The 24,120-nt window shown below is 46.7% G+C and overlaps 1 protein-coding gene across 1 annotated transcript in view; it reads right to left on the bottom strand.

Annotated features, from left to right (window-relative positions):
* The window catches only part of LOC126522209 (decapping and exoribonuclease protein-like), a 78,747-nt gene that overhangs the window by 14,716 nt on the left and 39,911 nt on the right, over positions 1 to 24,120 (bottom strand). The window contains exons 3-4 of the mRNA XM_055066313.2: positions 14,741 to 14,966; positions 5,798 to 5,933 (exon numbers count right to left, since the gene is read on the bottom strand). Of these exons, the coding sequence (XP_054922288.1) occupies positions 5,798 to 5,933; positions 14,741 to 14,966 (362 nt within the window). The remainder of the gene's footprint in view (positions 1 to 5,797; positions 5,934 to 14,740; positions 14,967 to 24,120) is intronic.

Raw genomic sequence — 24,120 nt, 5'->3', positions numbered from 1 at the left:
TAAGAACTCAAATGCACGAAGTCCAAAAACAAGAAAGGGGCTGACAGATGGAATAGCACACTGTGGTATAAAGTTTGTAAACAGGGATAAGATGCCTCAGAAAGGCTGGCCAACGTTTCGATAGGAGGACCTATCTTCGTCAAAGATAGGTCCTCCTATCAAAACGTTGGCCAGCCTTTCTAAGGCACCTTATCCCTGTTTACAAACTTCAAATGCACGAAGCCACTTGAAACAGGGGCGCTTGCTCCTGTGTTTTCATGCTCATCCCTACCCGTTGCGGTAGCTTAGCGGCTATAGCGCTGCGCTACTGTGATTGAGGCCGCGGGTTCAGCTCCGGCCGCGGCAGCCGGATTTCGATGGGGCAAAATGCAAAAAAAAAAGAACGCTCGTGCTTGGATATGGGTGCTCGTTAAGGATCGGGGTTGTGGTCAAACTTAATGCAGAATCATACACTGCGGCGTGCGTTGTAATGAGATCGTGGCGTTGGCAAGTAAAACCACAGAATTTTAATGTTTAACTTGATGCTTGACCCTGTTACTGTTGCAGCAGGGCCCATGCCACAGCCGTTTATATGAACATCAAATTTGCAGACCGTCTTTTTGTTGTATCGTGCTAAAATAATTATGCAGAAATGTGGTTGCCGATACCGTGTCATGCCTAATAAACGCGGATCGTCCAATGAAGCAGGCTGGTTGGTCGTTCGTGAATAAATACCACCGTATTGTAAAGAAGTAGAAAAAAAAATACCCAGAGCGCGTGCGATCGACGCCACCAGTTTCTCTCCCAGCCCTGGATATCTTTTTCATGCTGCAAAACTATTTCTACGAAATTATGTGCGTATACACGATATTATAAAAAACAAGATTTTACTCAGAAAGCTGTGGCATATCACAGAAAAATACATTTTTTCTGGTGTTACCTTGAATATATTTCTTCGCGCAAAAAAATAAACCAGAAAAAGAAAGATTCTGAAAGCAGGCAAGCCTCTAAATGAGAGGAAAGATGCAACCTTTGCACCAAATCTGGGTTATTTTTCCTTTCGGAAGACTCACCAAAATTGCTGCTTTTATGTACTCCACGCAGAAAAGTGCATTGCCATAAAGATGTCATAATATCAGGCAGATTCTTTTGAAGTTTTCTTTTAAATGTTCTGCGAAAAACTCGGTGAAAGAATTTGGTTCTTGTTACTTCAATATACCTAAAACATATGTAGCGAACAATAAACATATTCAACCGATTCATTCAGTTACACAAAAACATTGCTAACACAGTAGCTGGTAGCAAGAAACACTTGGTTACATTAACATCAAGCATTTATATACATTTCTTATCCTTGATCGCATTTTATTGGGCAGCTGACAGGTAATACTGCCTTTATAAAATTATTTATATAGTGGCATCCGCATCATCTGAAGAAAAAGGCAGGGCACATTGTGTGCGATGCTGGTGGAAACTTGCATGACACATCAACAGGAGGAAACATTTTTATACCATAGGTTAAAGCTTTGTGTGAATGTAAAAAGCATGTTTAAGGCCCTTCCCTGCATGTGCGAATCTACTTGGCCACACTGAATAAATAGTGGTAACATAACAAGAACCAGTTGAACATGTCCTTCCACATAAAAATCTCCTGGGCTCGTGCCCTGTAATATTTATGGGTGTGTAGGTGTTGAGGCCTTCTAGCTGCTTGATGCAAGGAACTCCATGACTCGGGACAAAAAAAGCATACTGCAGCATTGTTGCACCCGTTAGTCTTCAATCCGTACTAGAATTTATGAGGAATACTGAATACTGTGGCATCTCAAAAAAAAAAAAAAACTAAAATGTGTTTATCGTACCGATTTTTACCTTCCCTATGGTGCTTGAAAAAAAATGTCTTTTTAAATTTTGTGAATATACATGCTTATTCTTAAATTCAAAACTATCTGTGGAGCATGTGTGAGGACATGAAACACTTTAATAGAAGGCTTCTCGGCTTCACTCAGCTTTCGCATTTTGCTATCACAAAGTGTCATGCACCCGACTCACGTTAAATGTCAGGTTAACCAAATCACGCATCAGCGACTGATGCACAAAAAGAACAGAAGTGTCGCAATGTTCATTATTAAGTGTGGGATAATTCGTGGCATAAGGAATTAGCATGTGGTGCTTTTTCGTCAGAATGGTTGAAGTATTTAAATACTTTTATTCAGTGGTTGTACTGTTTGCTTATTATGCAGAAGCTGGCCAGAGGGTAAAGAGGCTACGAAAAATCAACAACGTTGAGAGCAAGGAAGAAGATCCAATAATTGCGTGCACATAGATACGCTTGTTGTGTTAAAAAAAGTAAATTGTGGGGTCTTACGTGCCAAAACCACTTTTTGATTATGAAGCACGCCGTAGTGGAGGAGTCCGGAAATTTTGACCACTTGGCTTCTTTAACGCGCACCTAAATCTAAGTACAGGGGTGTTTTGGCATTTCTCCATTTCTCCTTCATCGAAATGCGTACGCTTATTGTGGGCTGCCAGTTGCTCTCCCTTTTTTTTGGCGATATAGTAGACTTGAAGTGATTCCGTGAGCAAAGCAATGTTAAATCAGCGTTTCCCAAATTGCTGGCCCCTGGAATCACTTGAGATGGTGAACGGGGTATGTGTGGATAACTTAGATTTGCAGTTGATCATATGCATTGTGTGACTATGACTAAAATTGATATCTGGCCGGCATCGTGAAAAGTGGCAAGCCGTCGCAGGAAAGTTGTGGGTACTATATGCTATTTGGCCATCATTAACAATGATCCTGTACGATATCACGCTCACTGCCAACAGCTTGTGTATCTGTGGGCAACCAGCCGGCAACTACCAAGTCTACTTCTGAACAAATTATATTTGCCTCTCACTGTCTTCTTTTGTTTTAATTCGCGCACACACCGCAGTGTCATTAACTGCAAGCAACTGTCAGAGAAATGCCTCTGCAATGCAAACCGTGCAATGATGCTGCAACACAATTGTTGTTTTTTTTTCTGCTGTACTTTATGGCTAGTCTATTTGATGATAAATTGTCCACCGTTATGCTCTGTGTGATCGAAAGTGAGCTTCTAAAGCGTCGCTTAATTTTCTGTGCACAGGTTGACATAAGCGGCTGGACGCTGATTGATAAGAGCATCCTCGATCAGCTGAGTTGGGCCTGTGACAGTGGCCATTGGAAATTTGCCAGGGCACTTTTGCGCCCCGTCTTTACTGATGGTGAGCTCCGCGGCAAGTCGCGCTTCGGGGGTAAAAGCTGCCTTCTGGGCGAGACGGTTCAAGAGGAGGCCCTCGACACCGTACGTGTGGAGACTGTGATAGGCGTGTACACTATTGTATCACAGTTATTTAGTCTTAAATAAGTAAATCAGAACATGAGTATAAGTTGAAGATAGCCTATTGTGCTTATATCGACGGTACTGTTGGCAACTTGCTGAAGTGTAGTAAGTGTTGCGAATAATTAGTGTAGAAAAACCAATAGTTCACTTCTTTTATTATTAACATTATGGCCACGATATTATGCAAAATTTTAGAGGTCTGATGAATGAGTGGTTGAACTATGGATTGATCATAGCTGGCCAAATAGCACACATATAGTCCTAAGTCTACTTCTACACTAGCTGGTTCCGATGGCACAGTTTAAAACATGCTCGGCGATTTGCTATGTGTTACCTATTTTATAGCTTTTTTGTTTACTAAGAAAAGCCTGCAACATTTTCAGGACTTTTAGCACTAACTAGCGCTTATTGCTATTACGAAGTGTCAAATATATGCGACTTATGTAGAATGAAAGGCTCACTCTAGCAGGACCTTAGTGACTGCACAGAGATAACGATCCCCATCACATCGGTGTGAGAGTCAGGTTGATCATGGAGCTAATATAGTTCATTCGCGGCATGTCTGACCAACACTGCTGTGATGTGTAAGCAGCAGGCTGTACCTACTTCAAAAAATGCTGAATGTTTTCTCTTAAACTAATTAAAGAGTGACAGAAAGTAGTCCGTTGCAGATGCAATGTTTTCATATGTTGTTTTCAAGCCTTGCATTGCCATAGTGGCCATCAGATAATTTAAAACGTAATGCTATTTGTTGTAATAATTTCATCGAGAACACAAAAATATCATAGGTTTTTTCAGGCGAATAATTGGAGCATGTAGCTAGTTTAATTTGCAGAGAAGCTCATTTAGTTGTGTACTATCTGTCTAGCAGCTGGTACAAAGCTACTGCCACATTTACCATGACTCATTACAATGTTGTTATAGCTCCTGATACAGAACATCAATAGTGTCTGGATTAAACACGAAAGCTTCTAGTAGACATTTATTGCTTAGGGTTGTGGCTTAAATAACTTTAAATAGGCAATAGGCATATCTGCGCATATGAGCCGCGTTGTTCCACCCTTAGACGGGCCAATATGAGCGGCCGAGCCACTTAATCAACGCCAACTGTGATCCACACACATATATTACTGGCTGTTATTACTTATGCTCGGTTTTCTTCATGCTTCATTCATCATGCTTAAAGTTTGCGCGTGCCATAAAGTGTTATCAGACAAAACTGTGCTATTCATGAGAGCTCACTTATAGGCCGTGTTGTTCTCTCGCGAAAACGCGCACGAAATCGCTGACACCATTGGTAATTGAGCAAGGCGATTGTTTGGGCTGCTGTACCAAATGCACTGTATCTTCTTTCCCGTTTGACGTGGAGGCAAACAATGCTTCTCAGGAATTAAGAAATGTCAGCATAACAACAGACCCACCATCTACGTAGCGAATGCAACCGGCAGCCTTCGGGAACGGTAACGCCCGTACAAATGTTGGCACAGCGCTGTGCTGCCGCTTGCAGCTTATTGTGTTGCGCTGTGCGAAGTGAGCAGTAGTTCATGTCCATCGGTAGCAGCTGCACGAACTTTACGGGGCCTAGCTTAACTCAACCATTGCTAAACGGGATCAACATTCGCTCAAACTTGATGTGCACGGCTTGAGAGGACTGAAGCTTGTACATTAAAACTTCGAAATTATGTTTCAAATTATTTTGAGCCCGATTAACTATATGTACAAGGGAAGGTGCTGCGCCTATCACGCTGTCGGTTCTGCGACCAATCGCGTGAGGTTCGCTCGGTCGGCACGCTGATTTTCTCGGTGCCGTCGTCGACAAGAAAGCCCGCCGCGCTATAACTCAAGCCCATCGGTTGCTTTGTTGTCACCCTATTAGGAGAAAATGGGCTGAGCGACACACTGGGCAGAATAGTTGGCGTCAGCGTATTGTGGGTCTCGTACTGCAACAGTGTTACCGCGTCTTTAACGAGTACGTGAAGTCAGGCACGCGCTGCCACCACCAGCAAGAGAAGGCCGACGCTCATGAAGACTTCGTCAGCAGCGTGACGTTTTTGAAGTGTCGCCAAAGTGTAACCAAGGGTTTATAGCTTAATATGCTAGCCATCAATGCAAGGCGGCAACTACGTGGTTCAGGGTGTAGTCTAGACGAAGTCCTGGCCGCTTACTTTTTAAAATGGAGTTTACGCTACGCTCGTTTTCGGCACCTACCGCGACGTAGAGCTATATACCAGTGAAGTTTCAACGCAGTACATAGCACAGGTGTTGGCTGCAGTGCGCGTACGTACCATTTTTTTTTCGTCCCGAGGGGACTTTCCCTCGTGTCGGGCCGCGCGGCCACGCAACGGCCACGCGCGTGTCCCTTCCAAAACGTTTCGCGACTAATACGCTAGAGGAGGGCACATACGCCGTCGCGCCATGAAAAAGACACATTGCGGCTGGGGTGGCACACAACTCACCGTAGCCCTCTCCGGCATTTTCATGACGTCGAACTCCTGGATAGAAAACAGGATTCCACTTTCCTTGCGAAAACCGCAAAACGCCTTCGGAACGCCAGCCAAGCGGCACTGGGCCCACCAGCGTAACAACGTGTGCCTGTGACGGAAACAAGAAATGAATGCGCTTTAGTGCCATACAGGAAAACAGTGAAGAAAACATTGCTCACCTATCATCCCTTGCCACATCTGACGATAAATAACAGTGGTGTCCCAAAGTAACCAATATCAATTAGGACAGGTAAGCAATTACTACAAAAGTTTCGTAGCTATATTACTAAATTTGAAGTTTCATCGACGCGAATAACATGTTTTGTTTCGTTACATCACAAAAACCACGATATGAATATAAAACAAGCCATAGCAGGGGACGCCGGAATAATTTTGAACACCTGGATTCTTCAACGTGCACCCAATGCACGGTGCACTGCCGTTACTGGCCCACATCGAAATGCGGCCGCTGTAGCCGGGATTTCATCAAGCGCGCTCCAGTTTCGCATGGCAACTCCAGTCTACGCCACCACGGCGGGTCGGCACTAACATTAAATTAAATTATGGGGTTTTACGTGCCAAAACCACTTTCTGATTATGAGGCACGCCGTAGTGGAGGACTCCGGAAATTTTGACCACCTGGGGTTCTTTAACGTGCACCTAAATCTAAGTACACGGGTGTTTTCGCATTTCGCCCCCATCGAAATGCGGCCGCCGTGGCCGGGATTCGATCCCGCGACCTCGTGCTCAGCAGCCGAACACCATAGCCACTGAGCAACCGCGGCGGGTCGGCACTAACATTAATAGATGGTCAATTCTGCTGCATGCGCAGCCAAGCAAAGCAGACTTCTGACGCGTGACTAAAACGCAATTTGCCGATGCTCGCTGTAACAAGCATGCGACGCCCCCGCGGGCATAATCTTCATTGGCCCGCCAGGCTCGGTAAGCAACATTGGTCACCGCACCCAATAAACACCGATGAACACAGCTTCTCGGCGGTCAGTCATCGTTCATCAGCACCACGCTGCGGAGCGTCTGTCTAACAGAGGGTGGCTCGAGCCCTCCCTCGTTCAAGAACCTCGGCGGATCTTAACATTAGCGAGGAGTACCCACGGATCTTCCCACGCCGCCGCGAGTGGCGAAACACCGCCCCTGTCGCTGCAGCCATGCCGCTGCACGGAAGGTTCGAGCCGTTCGAGGGAGATGGGTCCGCCTAGCCAGTTTTACGAGGAACAAGTCCGCGTGTTCTTACGGGCAAACGACAAACCTGAGGCCAAACAGCGGGACATTTTCCGGGGGTAGCTGCGGGACTCGCGTCGTCAGTCTCCTGCTCAGCCTTCTCAAGCCAGCCACGCCGCATGTCAAGACGCTGGGTGAGCTGCTCGCCATACTGCGCTTTCATTTCAGCCCAGCACAGTCCACATGAATGGAGCGTTGCCGCTTCGACAACCGGAGCCGCCGGGAAGGAGAGATTCTTGGGCAGTTCGTCGCTGCTCTACGAGGGTTAGCAAGTGCCTGCGTTTTCGGGGACCAGCTGGACTCGCTGATCCCGGACCGTTTCGTCTGCGGCATCAACAACCCCGCCATGTCCACGCGACTCTTGGAGTTTCGCGACCCCTCGCTGGACGACGCCGTTAAGGCAGCGCTGGCAATGGAAGCTGCTGCCAAGGACGCCGGTGATATTGCCCGTGCGATTGGCCCACCGTCGGCGGAAGCGGCGGTCAACAAGTTGGTGACAAAGGGCAGTACCGGCGGTCGCTCTGTTGGTGCGCTCCCCCCTCCCCTCACAGTGCCAGTTCCCTTATGCACAATGCTTCACGTGCGGGAAAACTGCGCACCTGGCACCGGTATGCCGAAGGGGGAGGACGAACAGCAAACAGCAGCAGCAGCCTGGTTCATGTCCAGGTACTACACAAGCCCGCGGCCAAGGCAGTCGTCGCAAGGGTACGGGGCGGGAGCGTGCGGCAGCAGGCCCCAGTCTTCGGGAGTGATGCTGCGCAGCTACTTCGGGCATCTCTTCCAGGGTCACGCACAGGTCAGCGTTCGCTTTGGCGACAGGGAGGCAACCCTTCCCCTTTACTTAACCAAGGGGTCGTCGCCGACGCTGCTGAGCCGAAACTTGATTCATGCGCTGGGCGTTCGTCTGCCAGAGTTCAAGGAAGCTAGCCTGCATGTGGTGAAAGACGTCCCCAGCCTCCTTACCAAGTTCAAGTACCTGTTCCAGCCAGGGGTGGGCACATTCGCCGGCACGACGGCTGGCATCTATGTACCTGAGGGAGCCCGGCCACGTTTTTTCAAGCCTCGCCCACTGCCTTTCGCCCTGAAGGATGGGGTCACGCTGGAGCAAGAGGGCATCCTGGTGCCCGTCAAAACGTCTGAATGGGCCTGTCCTATCGTACGAGCCCTCAAGCGATTTGACAGCGTCCGGATCTGCGGGGATTTCGAAGTTACCATCAATCCCGTCAATGCCGTCGAGAATTACCCCCTGCCCCGGATTGAAGATCTCTGGTCAGCGTTGTCCTGTGGACAGAAGTTTACCAAGCTCGACATCAGAGATGCTTACGAGCAGCTGGTTCTCCAGTATGCCTCCTGGAAGTATGTCACATTATCTACAACTTTGGGGTTCTTCCAGTACACGCGCTTACCGTTTGGCGTGGCCTCAGCCCGAGCCTTATTTCAGAGGGACATGCACAACCTTTTCAGGGGCATGAGGCACGTGGCGGTGTACTTGGACGACATTATGGTTACTGGCAGCGACGACGGGGACCACCTGCATAACGTCCTGGCCCGACTGCAAGACGCCGGTCTCAAGCTCAAGCTGGAAAAGTGCATTTTCCTGGCCTCCCGAGTAGAGTAGTTGAAACATGTCGGTTCCCAGACTGGCCTAGCCCCGGCTCCCCGCAATGTTGATGCTGTGCTCAAGGCGCCTAAGGCCCAGAACAAGAAGGAGCTTCAGAGCTACCTTGGCTTCATTAACTTCTACAGGAGTTTTCTGCCGAACCTGTCGGAGCATTTACAGCCGCTCCATCTTCTGCTTCGAGATGGTCAGTAATGGGTCTGGAAGAAGGAGCATGACCGGGCCTTCCAGTGCAGCAAGGAGCTAATCAACAAGGCTCCAGTGCTGGTACTATTCGATCTTGCCAAGCCTGTCTTCCTGCTAGTGGATGCGTTGTTTTACGGTGTGGGAGCTGTCTAGGCGCACCGGCACAAGGATAGCCGGGAACGCCCTGTGTTTTTTGCTTCTCGTCGGCTTCATGCTGCAGAGCAACGCTACAGCCAGCTCGACAAGGAAGGCCTGGCCCTCATGTTCGGTGTTGAACGCTTCCACCAGTATCTATGGAGCCGGAAGTTCGAGGCAGTCACGCACCACAAGCCGCTCTTGGGGCTGCTGGGGCCTGACAAGGCAGTTGCCATGCAGGCATCACCTCGAGTGGTACGCTGGGCCTTGAGGCTGGTAGCTTACAGTTAGCTGCTTTACCGTCTGAGAACCTGGGATCTGTTGATGCCCTGAGCCGCCTGCCAGGTGCCTGATACTGTTCCAGAACCTGCTGAAGTGTTCATGCTGGAACACGGTTACCCGGAGGTGATCTCCAGATCTACGGTATCGCAAGCGACCAACCGGCACACGGTCCTGTCTCAAGTGGTCAAGGTGGTGTCCCGTGATGAGTAATTGGTTTAGCTGGCCTATAGCCACAAGGCCGCTGAGCTGAGTTTGCAGCAGGGTTGCCTAATGTGTGGTTCCAGGGTGGTGATCCCACAATGTCTCCGGTTGAGGTTCCTGAAGTTGCTGCACGCGGGTCATCTTGGCGTGGAAATGTCCAAGATGGTGGCTTGGCCCCGTGTTTGGTAGCCTGGCCTGAACCAGGAAATCGCTCACATGGTGCAGAGCTGCCAAACTTGCCAGGAGCATCAGCGGGCCTCACGTCATGTGGAAATCACCCGTGGCCGTTCCCACACAAACCCTGGTCCCGCCTGCATGTGGATTTTGGGAGGCCCTTCAAGGGCCATTACTTCCTGGTGGTGGTGGGCGCCTTTTCGAAGTGGGTACAGGTTGTACCTGTCACCACTACACCAGCAGGCCCGACCATTGAAGCGCTACGACAGGTCTTCGCCACCCAAGGGTAGCCAGACATCACTGTGTCCGGCAATGCTCCTGCTTTCGCCAGCACAGAGTACCGGGCCTGGCTGACGAAGAAAGGTATCCGCCGGACAATGGTTCCGCCGTACCACCCTGCTTGAGACGGTGCAGCCGAGTGGGTGGTGCAAACCATCAAGCACAAGCTCATGAAGAGCCAGACTGGAGATTTCCGGACGCAGATTGCCCGGATACTGTTCCAGTACCGGACCACGCCCCACAATATCACTGGCCGTGTCACCTGTGAGCTCCTGCGTGGTCGGATGGTCAAGACACCCTTGGACGTCTTGCACCCGGACCTCCGATCCACAGTACTCCTGAAGCAACTGAAGCAGAAGCTGGCTGCTGACCGAGGGTGCCGTTCCGGGCCTTTGCCGGAGTTGGGAGCTTCTGATTTCGCCAGGAATTTCCGTCCTGACCCACCCTGGTCTGCCGGACTGGTGGGCCAGGGTGGACCAGGAAACCGAAGGGCTCCTTGAAGCCCTTGGGTTCAGCGAGAGCAGGGGAAGCTAAACATGTCCGCAGTAGAGAATAATAAGAGGCGATTAGAAAATTGGAAAAGTATGGAATCGACAAACAACGAAGGCGTGCAAAAACGAAGTGCACAACAGCGGTTCAGAAAGTTTGGTTAGGACAATTCGTGTTTTTTTTTTTCGTTTCCCTTTTTTAACATAGGCAATATAATACATCAAGCAATATAATAACAAGAGTTTGGTGGCGCAACCCGTCGCCCCGTTCTAAAGGGGACGCTCATCCATCATCCATCCATTCATCCGAGCACGAGCCCACGTAAAAGTGCAGACCAACTGGAGGCTAACAGCTTCCCTGTAAAATATGCGTGCAAGTTGCTTTGTGCGATGCTTTGTTGAGTGCGCATGCGTGATTATTAATAAATTACCCGGGCGGCCGCTCCCATATTGGCCAAACTGGCCTATATATCTAATGATCTACGGAAGCATGCGTATCACTCAAGGGCTCATTTGCTAGCCGTTGTAAAAATGTGGTTTTGAACCAATTATAAAAAAGTATGCGTTTTTAGATGCAATACATAGTAACTTGCGCGTGACTTTAGCGAAGCTTTTCATATACAGGGTGTCCCAGCTAACTTTATCTGGAGTTTTAAAATATGAGAGCGCCACATAGCTGGCCAGAAAGTGGTACATGAACGGGTTTTACCGAGCGCGAAAAAAGCCCGCAATGCACGCAAAATTGCCTTGCAACTGGCCCTTGGAAGCATTTTGCGTGTATTCGCGGGCTGCTTTCATGCACGAAAAAACGCCTTTATATAGCACGTATTCAGCAGCAGAAAGCTGTATAAGACGTTCTTCATGTTGCTGTACAATTTTATCATTGACTATTTCCGTCCAAGTATAATATTTGAGAAGTTGAATAATTGCGGCGGCAAACAACAATGTGTTGGTTCTTTCCAGCTGCGTCGCATTCGCATATTTTTCAATTCTGGCTAAAGTTAGCTGGGACAGCGAGTATACAAGATGATCCTTGTGATAGCGCACCTTCAATATATCTGCACTGCCACCGAACGTTTGCTTCACCCCTTTGGGAGCGGGTGGTAATGCCAGTGCGCACGCTCCTTTTATTCCGGTGAACATTTTTGGCCGCGAATTTTCGGCGCTGCTGGACATGGGCACAAGGGCATCGTTGTTAGGCGTACGGGCGTTGTCCCACTTGCAGAAGCACTGAGTGAACTTGCGGGACTGCCTAACGACATTAAATCTTGTGAAAGGCGTGGCCAGTTCCGGCTGGTGCCGCAACGCTGACTGTTAAGATGGAAAAGCGAATGAGACGCGCTTCAGTGATCTCCCCGGACTCAGGGTTCCTGTGATTCACGAAAGGCGTTTTCTTCTTAAAACCGGAATTGTTCTGGATAATGCAAATGGCAGCTATCACGACGGACAGTTCACGCTGCTAAAGCTGTTCATCAGCCGACGACGTGCGATCTTGCCTGTGCAGATAGGGCGTCGAAAACGTGACGAGTGAAGATTTCGGGGGCAAGCCCCCAGCTGTATGCTCGTCCGCTCAAAGTCTCCTTTCGGATCCAGAGGCACGGCATGAACCGTGTCGCGTGCAGAATGCGGGGACAGGTCCCTGCGCTATGCGATTGTGTACTCAAAATCCCGGATCATATGAAACGGCATGAGGAGGCACCACATCCTCTGATTGCGTGTGAAGTTCATTTAGATGATAAACAGAATGCTCGCTTGTCAGCACCGGTTTGGCGAGTCAGGGGATCGTAACTGGAAACGCGCTTCCTTTGAAGTGCAACCGTCGTTGCGTCAGCCTGGACAAGAGGTAAGTGACCGATGGTTTGCTGGACGCGATGCTATCGGCCGATATTACCTGCCACTCTTCCAGCCCTGGGCGTTTCCAGTTGAGTTAGCGCCTAAGTTGGCAGTGTCGGTTTTGCGTAGACTACCGCCATATGAACCGAGTGACTCGTAAGGATGCCTATCTGCTCCTTACGATTAGCTTCATTGTAGGGAACCCTGGGCAGTGCGAGGTAGGGATGCCTCAAAAGGTTACCTACAGCTCCGGATGAGTTATCGTGATCGGTGCAAGGCCGCGTTCATGTCCCGCAGAGGTTTATTTGAGTTTACTCGTAGGCTTATTGGTCTTTTCAATGGTCCTGCGACATTTCAGAGACTAATGGACCGCATCATCGGGAAAGCAAAGTAGTCATACTGCATCCGCTACCTCGATGATATCGTGATTTATTTACGAACCTTCAAAGAACACTTGGCCCATGTTGGCGATGCGCTTCAGAGGGTGTGGGCCGCCGGGATGACTTTCAATCCTGCGAAAGCCCAACTAGCGGAAACCCAGCTTCATTTATTAGGCTTTACGCTAGGCGGGGGGCTTCATCGAGCCAGACCGGGGGAAACTTCGGGCAATCCTCGATTTCCCCGCGCACAAGGCCGTACGTGGCCTTCGTAACTTTTTGTGAATGGCCAATTTTTAAAGGTCGTTCATCCCGTCCTATGTCCTAGTGTAGGCGCCCTTGAGCAAGCCCTTGGGTAAGTCGGCCGAGTGGTAGCGGGGACCTGAGCACCAGCAGGCCTTTTGCCATCGGTCTAGCGCCACTGCGGAGATAGCTCAGCTGCAACTCCCCAACCTGACCGTTCTGTTCGTTGTCCAGACTGACGCGAGACATTTGGGTTTAGGTATACATGAATACGATGGCGTGTTGCAGCCGTTGACTTTTACGAGTCGCTCATTGATACCGGAATTATTCCCTTACTGACGCGTGCCACACCATTGAGTTTGCACTACAAAAACTTGATGTCTACCTTGATGGGACTAAATTCGCATCAGCGTGACCTCGTCAAGTGCGCGCTCATCGAGAGATCTGTTCAGATTTGCTTGTGCGCACGTGATACCATGCTTGTAACTTTATTAGTTAGCGAATGTTCACTGCAATTTATGCTGCCGATAAAATCACTAACTTTAGTTTTATAACTGGATAATATTTAGCTCTAAGAATCACTTTCCACATTTCGGGCTAAATTGCTACTTTTTTGGCATAGCAATCAAATGGGTACTCGCAGCACATTTCCGCCAGGGTCGTCCGCGCCGCCGTGAGGTTCCGTATAATGCCCAAGGGCGATTAAATGGTGACCACGCGCCGTGTGCTGTATGTTTGAGTGAGAGCGTGCGAGGGTGAGCTGGTGATCGTGGTTCTATCTCGCGCACTTAAGCGAGGAGGAAGCGCGCCGTCTTCTGTCGCGCGCAAGGATCAGGGAGGGGAGGGAGAGACACGTTATACTTTGGGCGGCTCGGGTGGCTGCGCGCGCCTGCCTGGGGCGCTGTATCTTGAAAGTCATCTACCACAGAGACGGAGTTTGCGCGCGTTCACACTGATGCGAGGCGCAGCACGAAGGTCAGGTTCGCTCGCTGCTGCGGCCGCGATTCCTCACACCAGCGTGTTCACAGCGAGTTCCCGCGGTACCCGAGTGAGAGGTGTTCATGTTTTCTTGTGCGCACGCGACGCCATGCTTGGTAATCTAGTTAGTGGGCCTACGTTTACAAATTTACACGTCCGTTAAAGCTACTATCCTTAATTGGTATAGCTAGCTGTCCACCCATTTACTATCACAATCGATGCTTCACCTTTCGGACGGAACTGCAACTTCTTTATTTTTGTCGGCTCTCCTACATGTGGCTGTATGGCTTCGCAGCTTTCCGTTTATCGCCACAGAAAGTTGTTCGCGAGTAATCGATTACATGAACAATTTTGTACACATAGCATCTGCCGGATTTTGAAGGGTAACGCAACTACGAGCCGCACATGAAGCTTGTAAAAATGTGGAAACCGCGCCCTTGGCAACAGCCATTGGTCGCACATTTTCGAAATATGCGAAAGCATGTTGCGGATAGGGAAATCACTACAAGGGGAAATTACCACCAATTTTAGCAAGTACACATGCATTACTATAAAGCCATATTTTTGTCTCGTGTGCTTCCTTTGGTTGCTGGTATTTGCGGCATGCGACAACCAAAACGTAAAAAGAAACACGTACCTTAAGCCCCCGACGCCACAATAATTTGTGCTCCGAATATTTCACGATTATCCCCCAATGAGTAGGTCCTGTATGTTTTAGACACCTTCATATTGATTCCGCTGCTCTTACTCCTGCAAAAGTTGTTTCCGAAAATAAGTGCTTAAAGATAGTGCAGAAACACTCGCGATCTCGCACGACCTGATTAACGATTTTAAGAAGGATATAAGCACCCCGTTGTGTTGAGTTCGTTTGTTTACCACCAACCTGTAGAACTTGTACCGCTGGGACCTCTTGAAATTGTCGCGACATGTCTTGAACTCCACGTATCCAGCCGTGGAACCTGGCTCGCATGGAACACTAGGGTTCACCGCTTTCAATTGTGCTCCTAGCACGATAGTGTGCGATCCCAGCTGACCGCGGAGGACGACGTTGTATGCATCGCCTTCCGTGACGACTTCATTTTCCTTGGGGGCAGCAGCTCCGGCTTCGTCTGCGTCGCACAAGAATGTGTATGTGCTTAAGCACAATATTGCTTCCGGTATTCACATCCGCTTTATTAATGCTATTAGCATTCTTTGGGAAGTTCAAACAATTTACGGTATGTCTCTACATCTTCGTCTAACCTCTTTCTCGTCACATTGGGTCATTGGTATTCCATGGTCAAATTGCTAGAGTACAGGGCTTCTGCGCTTCGGCAACCGGGTTCAAGAACAGTCATCAGACCAACTTCAATCACTTGGAATGTAACTATCGGTATGTGATGCTGCATAGCGAAGCCTTGAGGTGAATGTCGGTCCCATGGTACTGTACCGGCATGCACCGTGTTTAAAATAAGCCTCCTTAATGCCATTCTTTGTCAACATGCGTCAGTGGGTATTTCGCCGCCTTTGACAATAAACATCATATAAAAGATGTCAACAATTACCCCCAAACGAATGGCAGTTTGCACAGATAATAAAAGTCGGCAATCTCGAAAAGATGGATGCGCCGCCAATAATTTTTAATGCATGCGGACGTCCGGAGCTGTTCAGTCAAGTGCGGAATAAACGCTGTAAGGCGTTGAGAGACATAAATGTGGGGGAGTTAACGCTGGCCGCGGATAAATTTTTTGTAGTCCGTGAAATGCTAGCGGCACACTGATATTGAGCTACATATGTAAGTCTTAATGTTTCGCCAAGAATTCCTGTGAGGATACCTCTAGCACACGTTGCCATCGACAGGAAGTATATATAATAACTTGATAACTCTTATCCTAGGTGCACACATGCATATTTGGCTCCCTAAACCGTCTGCCTTCTACAGGATGGATGTATCACAAGAAGCAATAAAATATACTGTTATCTTTCGCTTCTTTTGCCTGACTTCAGTTCTGCTGAACTTTGACGCAGGCCACAAGCTCTGCGGCGTGTGTTACCTCTGTCATCACTTTAGCTGATATCCATTAGATTTGACGATCGGGATGTAACCCGAAGTTATCTAATCACAGTCTAAGCACAATATTTCACGTGAAATTGTGCCCATGAAGCGAAGCCAAAGCACACATTAAAAACTACGAAAACAAGTCAGCCACTAGCGTTCGGCAAGGAAGGCAAACATAAAACATTTTGCCATTTATTCTGATACACATTCTTTTACATTAGTTGATGTGCCAAAATTTTCCAAAACTGGCTTTCACAATTGCGCACTAAGTGAACACTGGTGCAGACAAACTTGGTGGAGCATACTAGGCAAAGCCACGAGCTCGCGTATAAAGCAAAGAAGAAAGGCACGGCGCGCAATCCGTGAACTTTGTAGCTCCTCCCACGTCCGTTGTCAACAAGCGACGATACCACAGTAAGGTAACAGGCGCTTAAAGCAACTTGGAGAGCACACATCACATGAGTTCGCGCACACTGCTCAAACAAGACACCTCCTTCAACGACGCCAAAGTCAGAGGAAGCCTAGTAGGACATGAGAAGTGCCGTAAGTGCATCTAACAAGACAGCCGACTTGTGCATCCTCGCAGACCAAAATTGCGCATTGAAGCTATTTCTTTCGAGCAGGGGAAACAAATTTTTAGGTGTCCCGTAACAAAATCCCTTTATAGCCTTACCCCTAAACGATATTTATTCATGCAATATCCAACAATTCATTCGCACAAAATTTATTTCACATTATTACCACATTAACCATAGTTTCAACCTATAATTTACCATACGTAAACAAGGTGCCTTTTCATTTCATAGAGGTGACCAGCAAGACCTCGCGCGATCCACATAGAACGCTATAAAGATATTGAAATATGGGTTTAGTTTTTGCAATATTTCTAATTAGGCAGGAACGTCAATCAATCAATTTCATTAAACGACTTTAGCATATTATGAAAAAGAATTTGATTTATTACAGATACCAGCAGTTATGGAGGCATTACGTAATGGAGGCATACGGGAGGCATATATATGTAAATATCTTCTGAAATATCTACAAAGGTTGGACAGGTGCCTTGTTTCTCAAGAAATAGGCAGCTCTCAAGAAAGAGATCAGGCAAGGAGACAATGCCTCCAATGCTACTCACGGCATGCTTAGAAGTATTCAAGCTATTAGATTGGAAAGGCTTACGAGTCACGTTCATTAGTCTTTTTTCCCACAACCTTGCGTTTGGGGATGAAATCATCGTGTTGAGCAACACTGGGGAAAAATTGCAACAAATTATTGAGGACCATAATCGAGAAAGTAACACTAGGGTTGAAGATTATCATGTAGAAGGCAAAGGCGATATTCCATAGCCTGGCCAGGGAACAAGAATTCATGATTGCTTGCCAACTTCTAGAATCTATGCGGGAATACGTATATCAAGGTCAGTGACTCACAGGACACTTTGATCATAAGAAGTAAACGATTGATGATTGGGGTTTAATGGCGCAAGGGCCACTCGTGACCAAAGGGCGCCAAACATATGATATAGTGAGTTAACAATGTTATTTGAAGTCTAGGATGTACCATGGCTGTAAAGGTGCCTAAAAAGTCATTGTTTATATGCATAAAATTATGTGTGCAAGATGACAATGACAAGTGAGATATTCTGTGACCATAAAATATACTTTCCAATGTGATCAGAAGATAAAAATGTAGACGTATGGAAATAGCACTAAAGCTTTTCACAGGTCCTTGAGCGCAAGAAACGGCAGACACCTGAGCCAATAATATTTTCGCTGCAGAAGCCTCTGATAAGGGACAGTACTACCGATCACTTGGCTCTATAAACTGCACTATACTTGCATCCTTTAAAAAAGCCACAACTGATTTAACATCAAAGAGCGGGTCGTTGCTAAGGAAGATTGCCGGATGTAGTGGAACTGCTTGATGGTGTGGTAAACGGAAGCGTTTTTTTTTTCTGAGTGTCTCACTAATCACATTCCAGCAACACGCGCAGGACTGTCAACCTCTCGCCACATTTATTACAGGTAGGTGGCTCTTCACCAGTCAGCAAGTAGTAGTGTGTATCATATGTGTGGCGGATTCTCAATCGACAGATGGTAATCTCGGTTCGTCCTAATTGGGGTGGCCAGTTTCCCAACTGCGGTTTAGTGACGTGTAGCTTATTGGACGTTTCAGTGTCCTATAAGTGTTGCCAATAGCTCCTAAGGTTTTTCTGCAAGAGAGGTTTCAAGTCTATAGCAGAGACAGCTACACAGATGCTGGTGGCTTCAGTGGCCATTGATGTGACGATTTCGTCTGGAAGCATATTGCCCTCAATACATTTATGGCCAGGTACCCAGCATATTATGATTTGCTGGTTAGCTATATACATGGTGCACAGAAGCGAATAAAGATAATTAAGCACGGGATATTTGTGTTTAGTGACGGACATTATGTATCTTACGAGAGGTAACGAGTAAGCGAATGTAACAACCTTCCCTATCTTTGTTTTCTTGATGCGTTTAACAGCGGACAATACGGCATACGCATCCGTCGTGAAGATACTCATTTCTGTATGTAAAATATTCTACTCCGACAAGGATGAACCAACTGCTGTATAAGATACACCGATATGCGACTTCGATGCGTCAGTGCAGTATTCAGAGCAGGAGTACTTCGACTGAAGCTCCAATAAATACATTCGTATTTCGATCTCTGGAGCGCCCTTTGAGACTTCTAGAAAAGATACGTCACATTGTACCAGCTACCACTTCCAAGGCGGTAACAGCTTGCCTGGAGGCTTTAGGCTATGTTCGAGAACGGGGTCATTCATTTCTTCACTCAGTTCCCTCACACGCAGTGCGAAAGGCTGTCTCACAGATGCTCGATCAGGAAAAAATGTAGCATACGTCAAATCATTAACTGTAGCATAAAAAGGGCGTTAAATGCTGCAGTAAACATTTAGGAAGTACGTGAAGCTAATGTGTGTTCTTTGCCGATTAAGTGGCCACTCATTTGATTCTACGTAGATTGTCAATAGGACCAGTTCTTAAGGCTTCAGTGTCCAGGCGGATGCCTAGGTGGTGGACATGATGATTAGCGCACTTGTCGTGGCAGTAATCTGCCACAGCACCATAACCCAGTCGTCTTGGAATCAGGTTCCTGCAGAGGTTCGTCAAACACCTTCTGTCACTGTCCCATGTTGTGTATGATAAAATTTTCACTAGGGTCATTGTTTAAGCATTTTGCCTTGAAATGTTTTGTGTGCGGTATCACAGACAGCTTAGCATCGAGTATTATGCATAAAAGCTTGTGTTCTTTAGGCACAGGTTTCTTCTCTATACAGTTCTCCACTTTATCTGGAACCAGGCCTCTCATTTCAGTAAAAAAAACACACCAACCTTTGCAGTGTTAACTTTAAACCCGTCTTCGTTTGCCCACGTAGAGATCTTGTTCAAGCCCTGCTGTACGTGTCTCTCGCACACTGCAATGCTACAGAATTTCGAAGCTTTTTGTATGCCGTCTACATAGATGGAATAAAATAGAGCGGGTGATAATGAAGCACGGAATGCGTCTATCTTAATGATAAAATGTGTGCGGCTCAGCACGCTTCCCTGAGATTCACCAGTTTTTTGTATAAAGAAACGCGATAATACATTGCCGATTTTGAGGCGAAAGGTACAATTTCACAGATAGCTTTCTATAATGTTTAGCATGCTTCCACGGGTGCCTATTCCCGACAGCTCTCGCAAGATTCCGTTACGCCACGCTGCTTCGGTCCCACAAGTTTCGCATGCTAAGGTTGTGGGATCGTTGCCCACGAGCGGCAAGTTGTTTTTTCATCCTCTTTTACTTCCTATAATTTATAGTTTATTTCATTTATAAAACAGACTGATCGTACACTTTTCGTTTTAGTGATAATTGTTAGCTTCCAGTCAGGAGGTTCAATGTCTGTGATATCCGCCCCAAACCATTTTTATTCTTCCGTGAATTTCGTTCTCATGATTAGGGCTCCCTGTGAATTATTTACCTTGGCAAGCCTACTCATTCAGACTCTAGAGGCTGACTGGCAATCCGGAACTCTTGTTCCCTTGCCCCGCTATTCATCATTATCTTTGTCTTCTGCGTATAATTCCTAAACCCCACTCTGAGACTCACCCTGTTAAGCTCCCCAATCATTTATTGTAACTCGTCTCCAGTGTAGCTGAACAAGACCATGTCATCTGCAAACCAAAGGTTGCCGAGATATTCGCCCTTGATCCTTATTCCTAAGCCTTCCCAGTTTAATAGCTTGAATACTTCCAAGTACGCAGTGAATAGCACTGGAGAGATTATGTATCCTTGTCTGACTCCGTCCGGTATAGGTATCTTCCTACTTGTGTAGAATTAAGGTAGGTGTGGAATCTCTGTAGATATATTCCAAGATATTTACGTAGGTGGCTTCTATTCCTTGATTACGTATTGCCTCTAGGACTTCTGGTATCTCTACTGAATCAAATGCCTTTTCGTAATCTATGAAAGCCATATAGAGATACCATACAAAGACATATAATACTGGGAGTAAGCTAATGGGCCTATAATTTTTCAATTCTTTAACATCTCCCTTTTTGTGGACTAGTATAATGTTTGCATTATTCCAGTTCACTGGGACTGTTGAAGTCGATAGACACTTCGTATAGAGAGTGCCAGTTTTTCAAGCATTATGTCTCCTCCCTCTTTGGTGAAATCGATTGTTACTCCACCTTCTCCTGGCGCTTTTCCCCGTTTCCTGTCCTGCAAGGCCCTTCTAACGTGATCTTTAGGTACAGAAGCAGTCTCCGCAGCCTGTTCATTATACTACTTCGAATGGAGGTATCGTGGCTCTTATGCGTACTGTACAGGTCAATATATAATTCTTCCGCTACCTTTAATTTACATTCGAGATTAGGACTATTAACCTGCTTATATTTAAGTGCATAGAACTTGAGTTACAATATGCCAAGTTTCTTTCTCACTGATTTCACGCTGCGTCCAATGTTCATGGCCTCCTCAGTATTTCTCAAGTTATAATTTCGGATATCGCTTATTTTCTCCTTGCTGATCAGTTTTCACAGTTCCGCGAATTTATCTTATCTCTTTGGTTGGACACTTTCATTCTTCGTCGTTTCTTGATTAGGTCCTTTGTTACGTGGGAGAGTTTGCCTCGGTGCCTTATTTCGCACTTGCTATCTCTGCAGCCAGGCTAGCTAAGGTTTGATTAAATGATTCTAGGTCATCTTAATCTGTCTGTTCTGAGGCTACATATTTGTTTGCCCATAGCACCCTGAATTGGTCTCCTTTTACCCTTACTGCGTCCAGGTTGGCCTGTTTCTTCCTGAGCAATTTTAGCTTTTCCCTCTTCAAGTTGAGGTGAATCCTAGATCTCACCAACCTATCATCACTGCAGTTTACTCTACCTAACAGTTCTACACCCTTCACTGCGCTGGCATCGGCAGGAAGTATAAAATATATTTCGTTTCTTGTTTCACTATTAGAGTTTTTTAAGGACCACTTTCTCTTGCTACGCTTCCTGAAGAAGGTGTTCATTATTCGCAACTGATTCCTTTCCGCGAACTCTACCAGCCACTCTCCTCTAGCGCTGCTACAATCAACGCCGTAGTTGCCGATGCTTGTTCAGCAGCCTGCCTTTTCCCCCCTTTTGCGTAAAAGTAGCTCAATAATAGAGTATACTGAGTGCACTTTTCTCATCACTGATTGAACACCTTAATAAAAGTGATGATGTATTTTATCATTGTCATGACCGGACGTTGGAGCGTAGGCTTGTACTAACTTTAATCTATACTTCTTAAGTTTGATAATTACGGCTGCTACCTTGTCATTAACGCTGTAAAATTTGTCGATGTTGCCCGCTATGTGCTTATAGATTAGGATTCCTATCCGCATTACTTATCTGGGAGACCTTTATAGGAGTAGACATGGTCGTTAGTCAGCACTGTATAAGCCTTACCAGTTCCCCTAATCTCACCAAGGCCAAATATACCAAGAACAATGCCTGATAATTCCTCAAAAAGTCCTGCTAAGCTAGCCTCATTCGACAGAGTTCAGCTGTTAAAGCTGTCAGGGTCAGTTTAAATTGGTGGTCTGTCTCGGCCTAGAGATTCTTGACCCCTCTGCTGCGCTACAGATCTGACAGCCGCCTGGTCAGGTACTGCGAAGCCGCTGGGGACTGAGGGCCATTGGTTGATCGAATGAGTAATTTTGGAGGGTTTGGCCGAATACGGCACCGTGGAGGCCTATTCCTGTTCTGGTGAAGTGTGTCTTGTTTAAGCCCAGTGGTTCTTCCTTATTTGGCAGATGAATCAATTTATCATTTCTTTAATTCAAACATTTCATGCCGAACCAACCATGTGGTAGTGCATTAGCCAGCGAAGCTGTTTAAATTATTAGGTTTCTCATTAAAATGATACATTTCATAGAATTTAAAATTTAATCATACTATAAAGGGAAAACACGGGGAAGGTGGGAGACGGAAATTCAAGATGATGAGCAGACGATGAGCAGACGATGAGGTGCTTTCACCTTGTTCTCGTTTTGCTCCTAATTTCCAGTTTCCTTTCTTTGCGTTCCCAATTCGTGTGCTATGCTATGATTCTGCGGATTCGTCTGTAGTTGACGTCACCTCAGGAGTCCCACAGGGATCCGTACTTGGCCCTCTAGTATTCTTATTGTTTACTAACGACCTTCCAGACCATGTTACTTCAAAGATACGCCTCTATGCAGATGATTGTGCTATGTACAGCTCAGTTGACTCACTCGCTGATCATCAGCGCCTTAAAGATGCCTTTGTTTCATTTTGTGACTGGTGTGCTACTTGGAAAATGAGCATAAATTTTGATAAAGCTGTTATAATGTCTTTCACTAACAGACAAATTCCCGTATATTATGATTATATATGCAACGGTGTACCACTAACACGAGTTTTTCAATACAAATATTTAGGCGTCATTTTTACACCCACCTTGTCTTTGTCTAAACATATAGATTACATTTGTAGTAAAGCGTTAAAAAACTTGGTTACATCCGCCGGACGTTGTCTGCTGCTCCGAGGGACACTAAATTAGTAGCATACGAAACACTGATTCGCCCAATTTTAGAATATGCTTCCTCCGTATGGAACCCGTATAAGCAATGTGAAATTAATTGTATCGAATCGGTCCAGAGGAAGGCTGTTCGTTTTGTTTACCGTCGCTTCGACCGAGACTTTTCACCGTCAGTTGCTCTTGCGGAATCAAACCTACAGTTTCTTTCTAGACGGCGGCACATAGAATCTCTGAAGATTTTCTATTCTTATAAGAACTCTCTTTGTCACCTATCAGATCCCTCCCTTTTAATGCCTGCTTGCCCGACTTCAACTAGAGCTTATCATGCCTCTATATCAGACCACTCCATCCCCGCACTAACACTTTCAAATACAGTTTTTCCCCCGCATGATTGAACAGTGGAATTTGTTACCTGCCGAAGTTCGTTTGTTACCCATTTCTCAATTTTTATATGCTATTGCTGATGTATAGTTCCTTCACATTTCTATATTTCTATGTTCTTGTTTCTGCATATCATAATAAGTTTTCCTCGCATGTACACCCACTCCTGCCATAGCCCTAACGGGCTGCAGTATGTATAAATAAATAAATAAATAAATAAATAAATAAATAAATAAATAAATAAATAAATAAATAAATAAATAAAACACATTATAGTCATACATTTCTCATACAAATTATACATCAATGCACACGGCTCATTCATACAGGTCCATCACATAAACAACTTCGCTGTAAAAGTTATGTGAAGAAGAAGACGCGCCTCGCGGCACAGCCGCATCGCCAACGCGCGGCTCGTCTCGGCTCGCGCTGTTGATTGCTGGAGTCTGTTTGGACAGTGCTTCGGGCTGCTTCGCCGTTCCCGGTTGCTGTGCCTTTACATTAGGAGCCGCCAATAAACCTTTTCTCAATTGGTGGAGGTGCTGGGTACTCAAACCCCGTCGCTTGAAACCCTGGAGCTGAGATCAAGAACGCTACCACCCGCCATGACCGACAGCTCCTCCCAAACGGCACCGACGCCACAGTCCGTCACCTGCACCGGCGTTCCACGACAACGGGACCCCAAGGTCTTCAGCGGAGCAGACGACGAAGGACGTAGAAGACTGGTTTGCGTCATATGAACGGGTGAGCGCACACAACAAGTGGGATGATCCAGCCAAGTTAACT

Source organism: Dermacentor andersoni, chromosome 6 (genome assembly GCF_023375885.2).
Source record: "Dermacentor andersoni chromosome 6, qqDerAnde1_hic_scaffold, whole genome shotgun sequence".
NCBI classification, from domain to species: domain Eukaryota; kingdom Metazoa; phylum Arthropoda; class Arachnida; order Ixodida; family Ixodidae; genus Dermacentor; species Dermacentor andersoni.
This window is presented reverse-complemented; position numbering and strand designations above follow the sequence as displayed.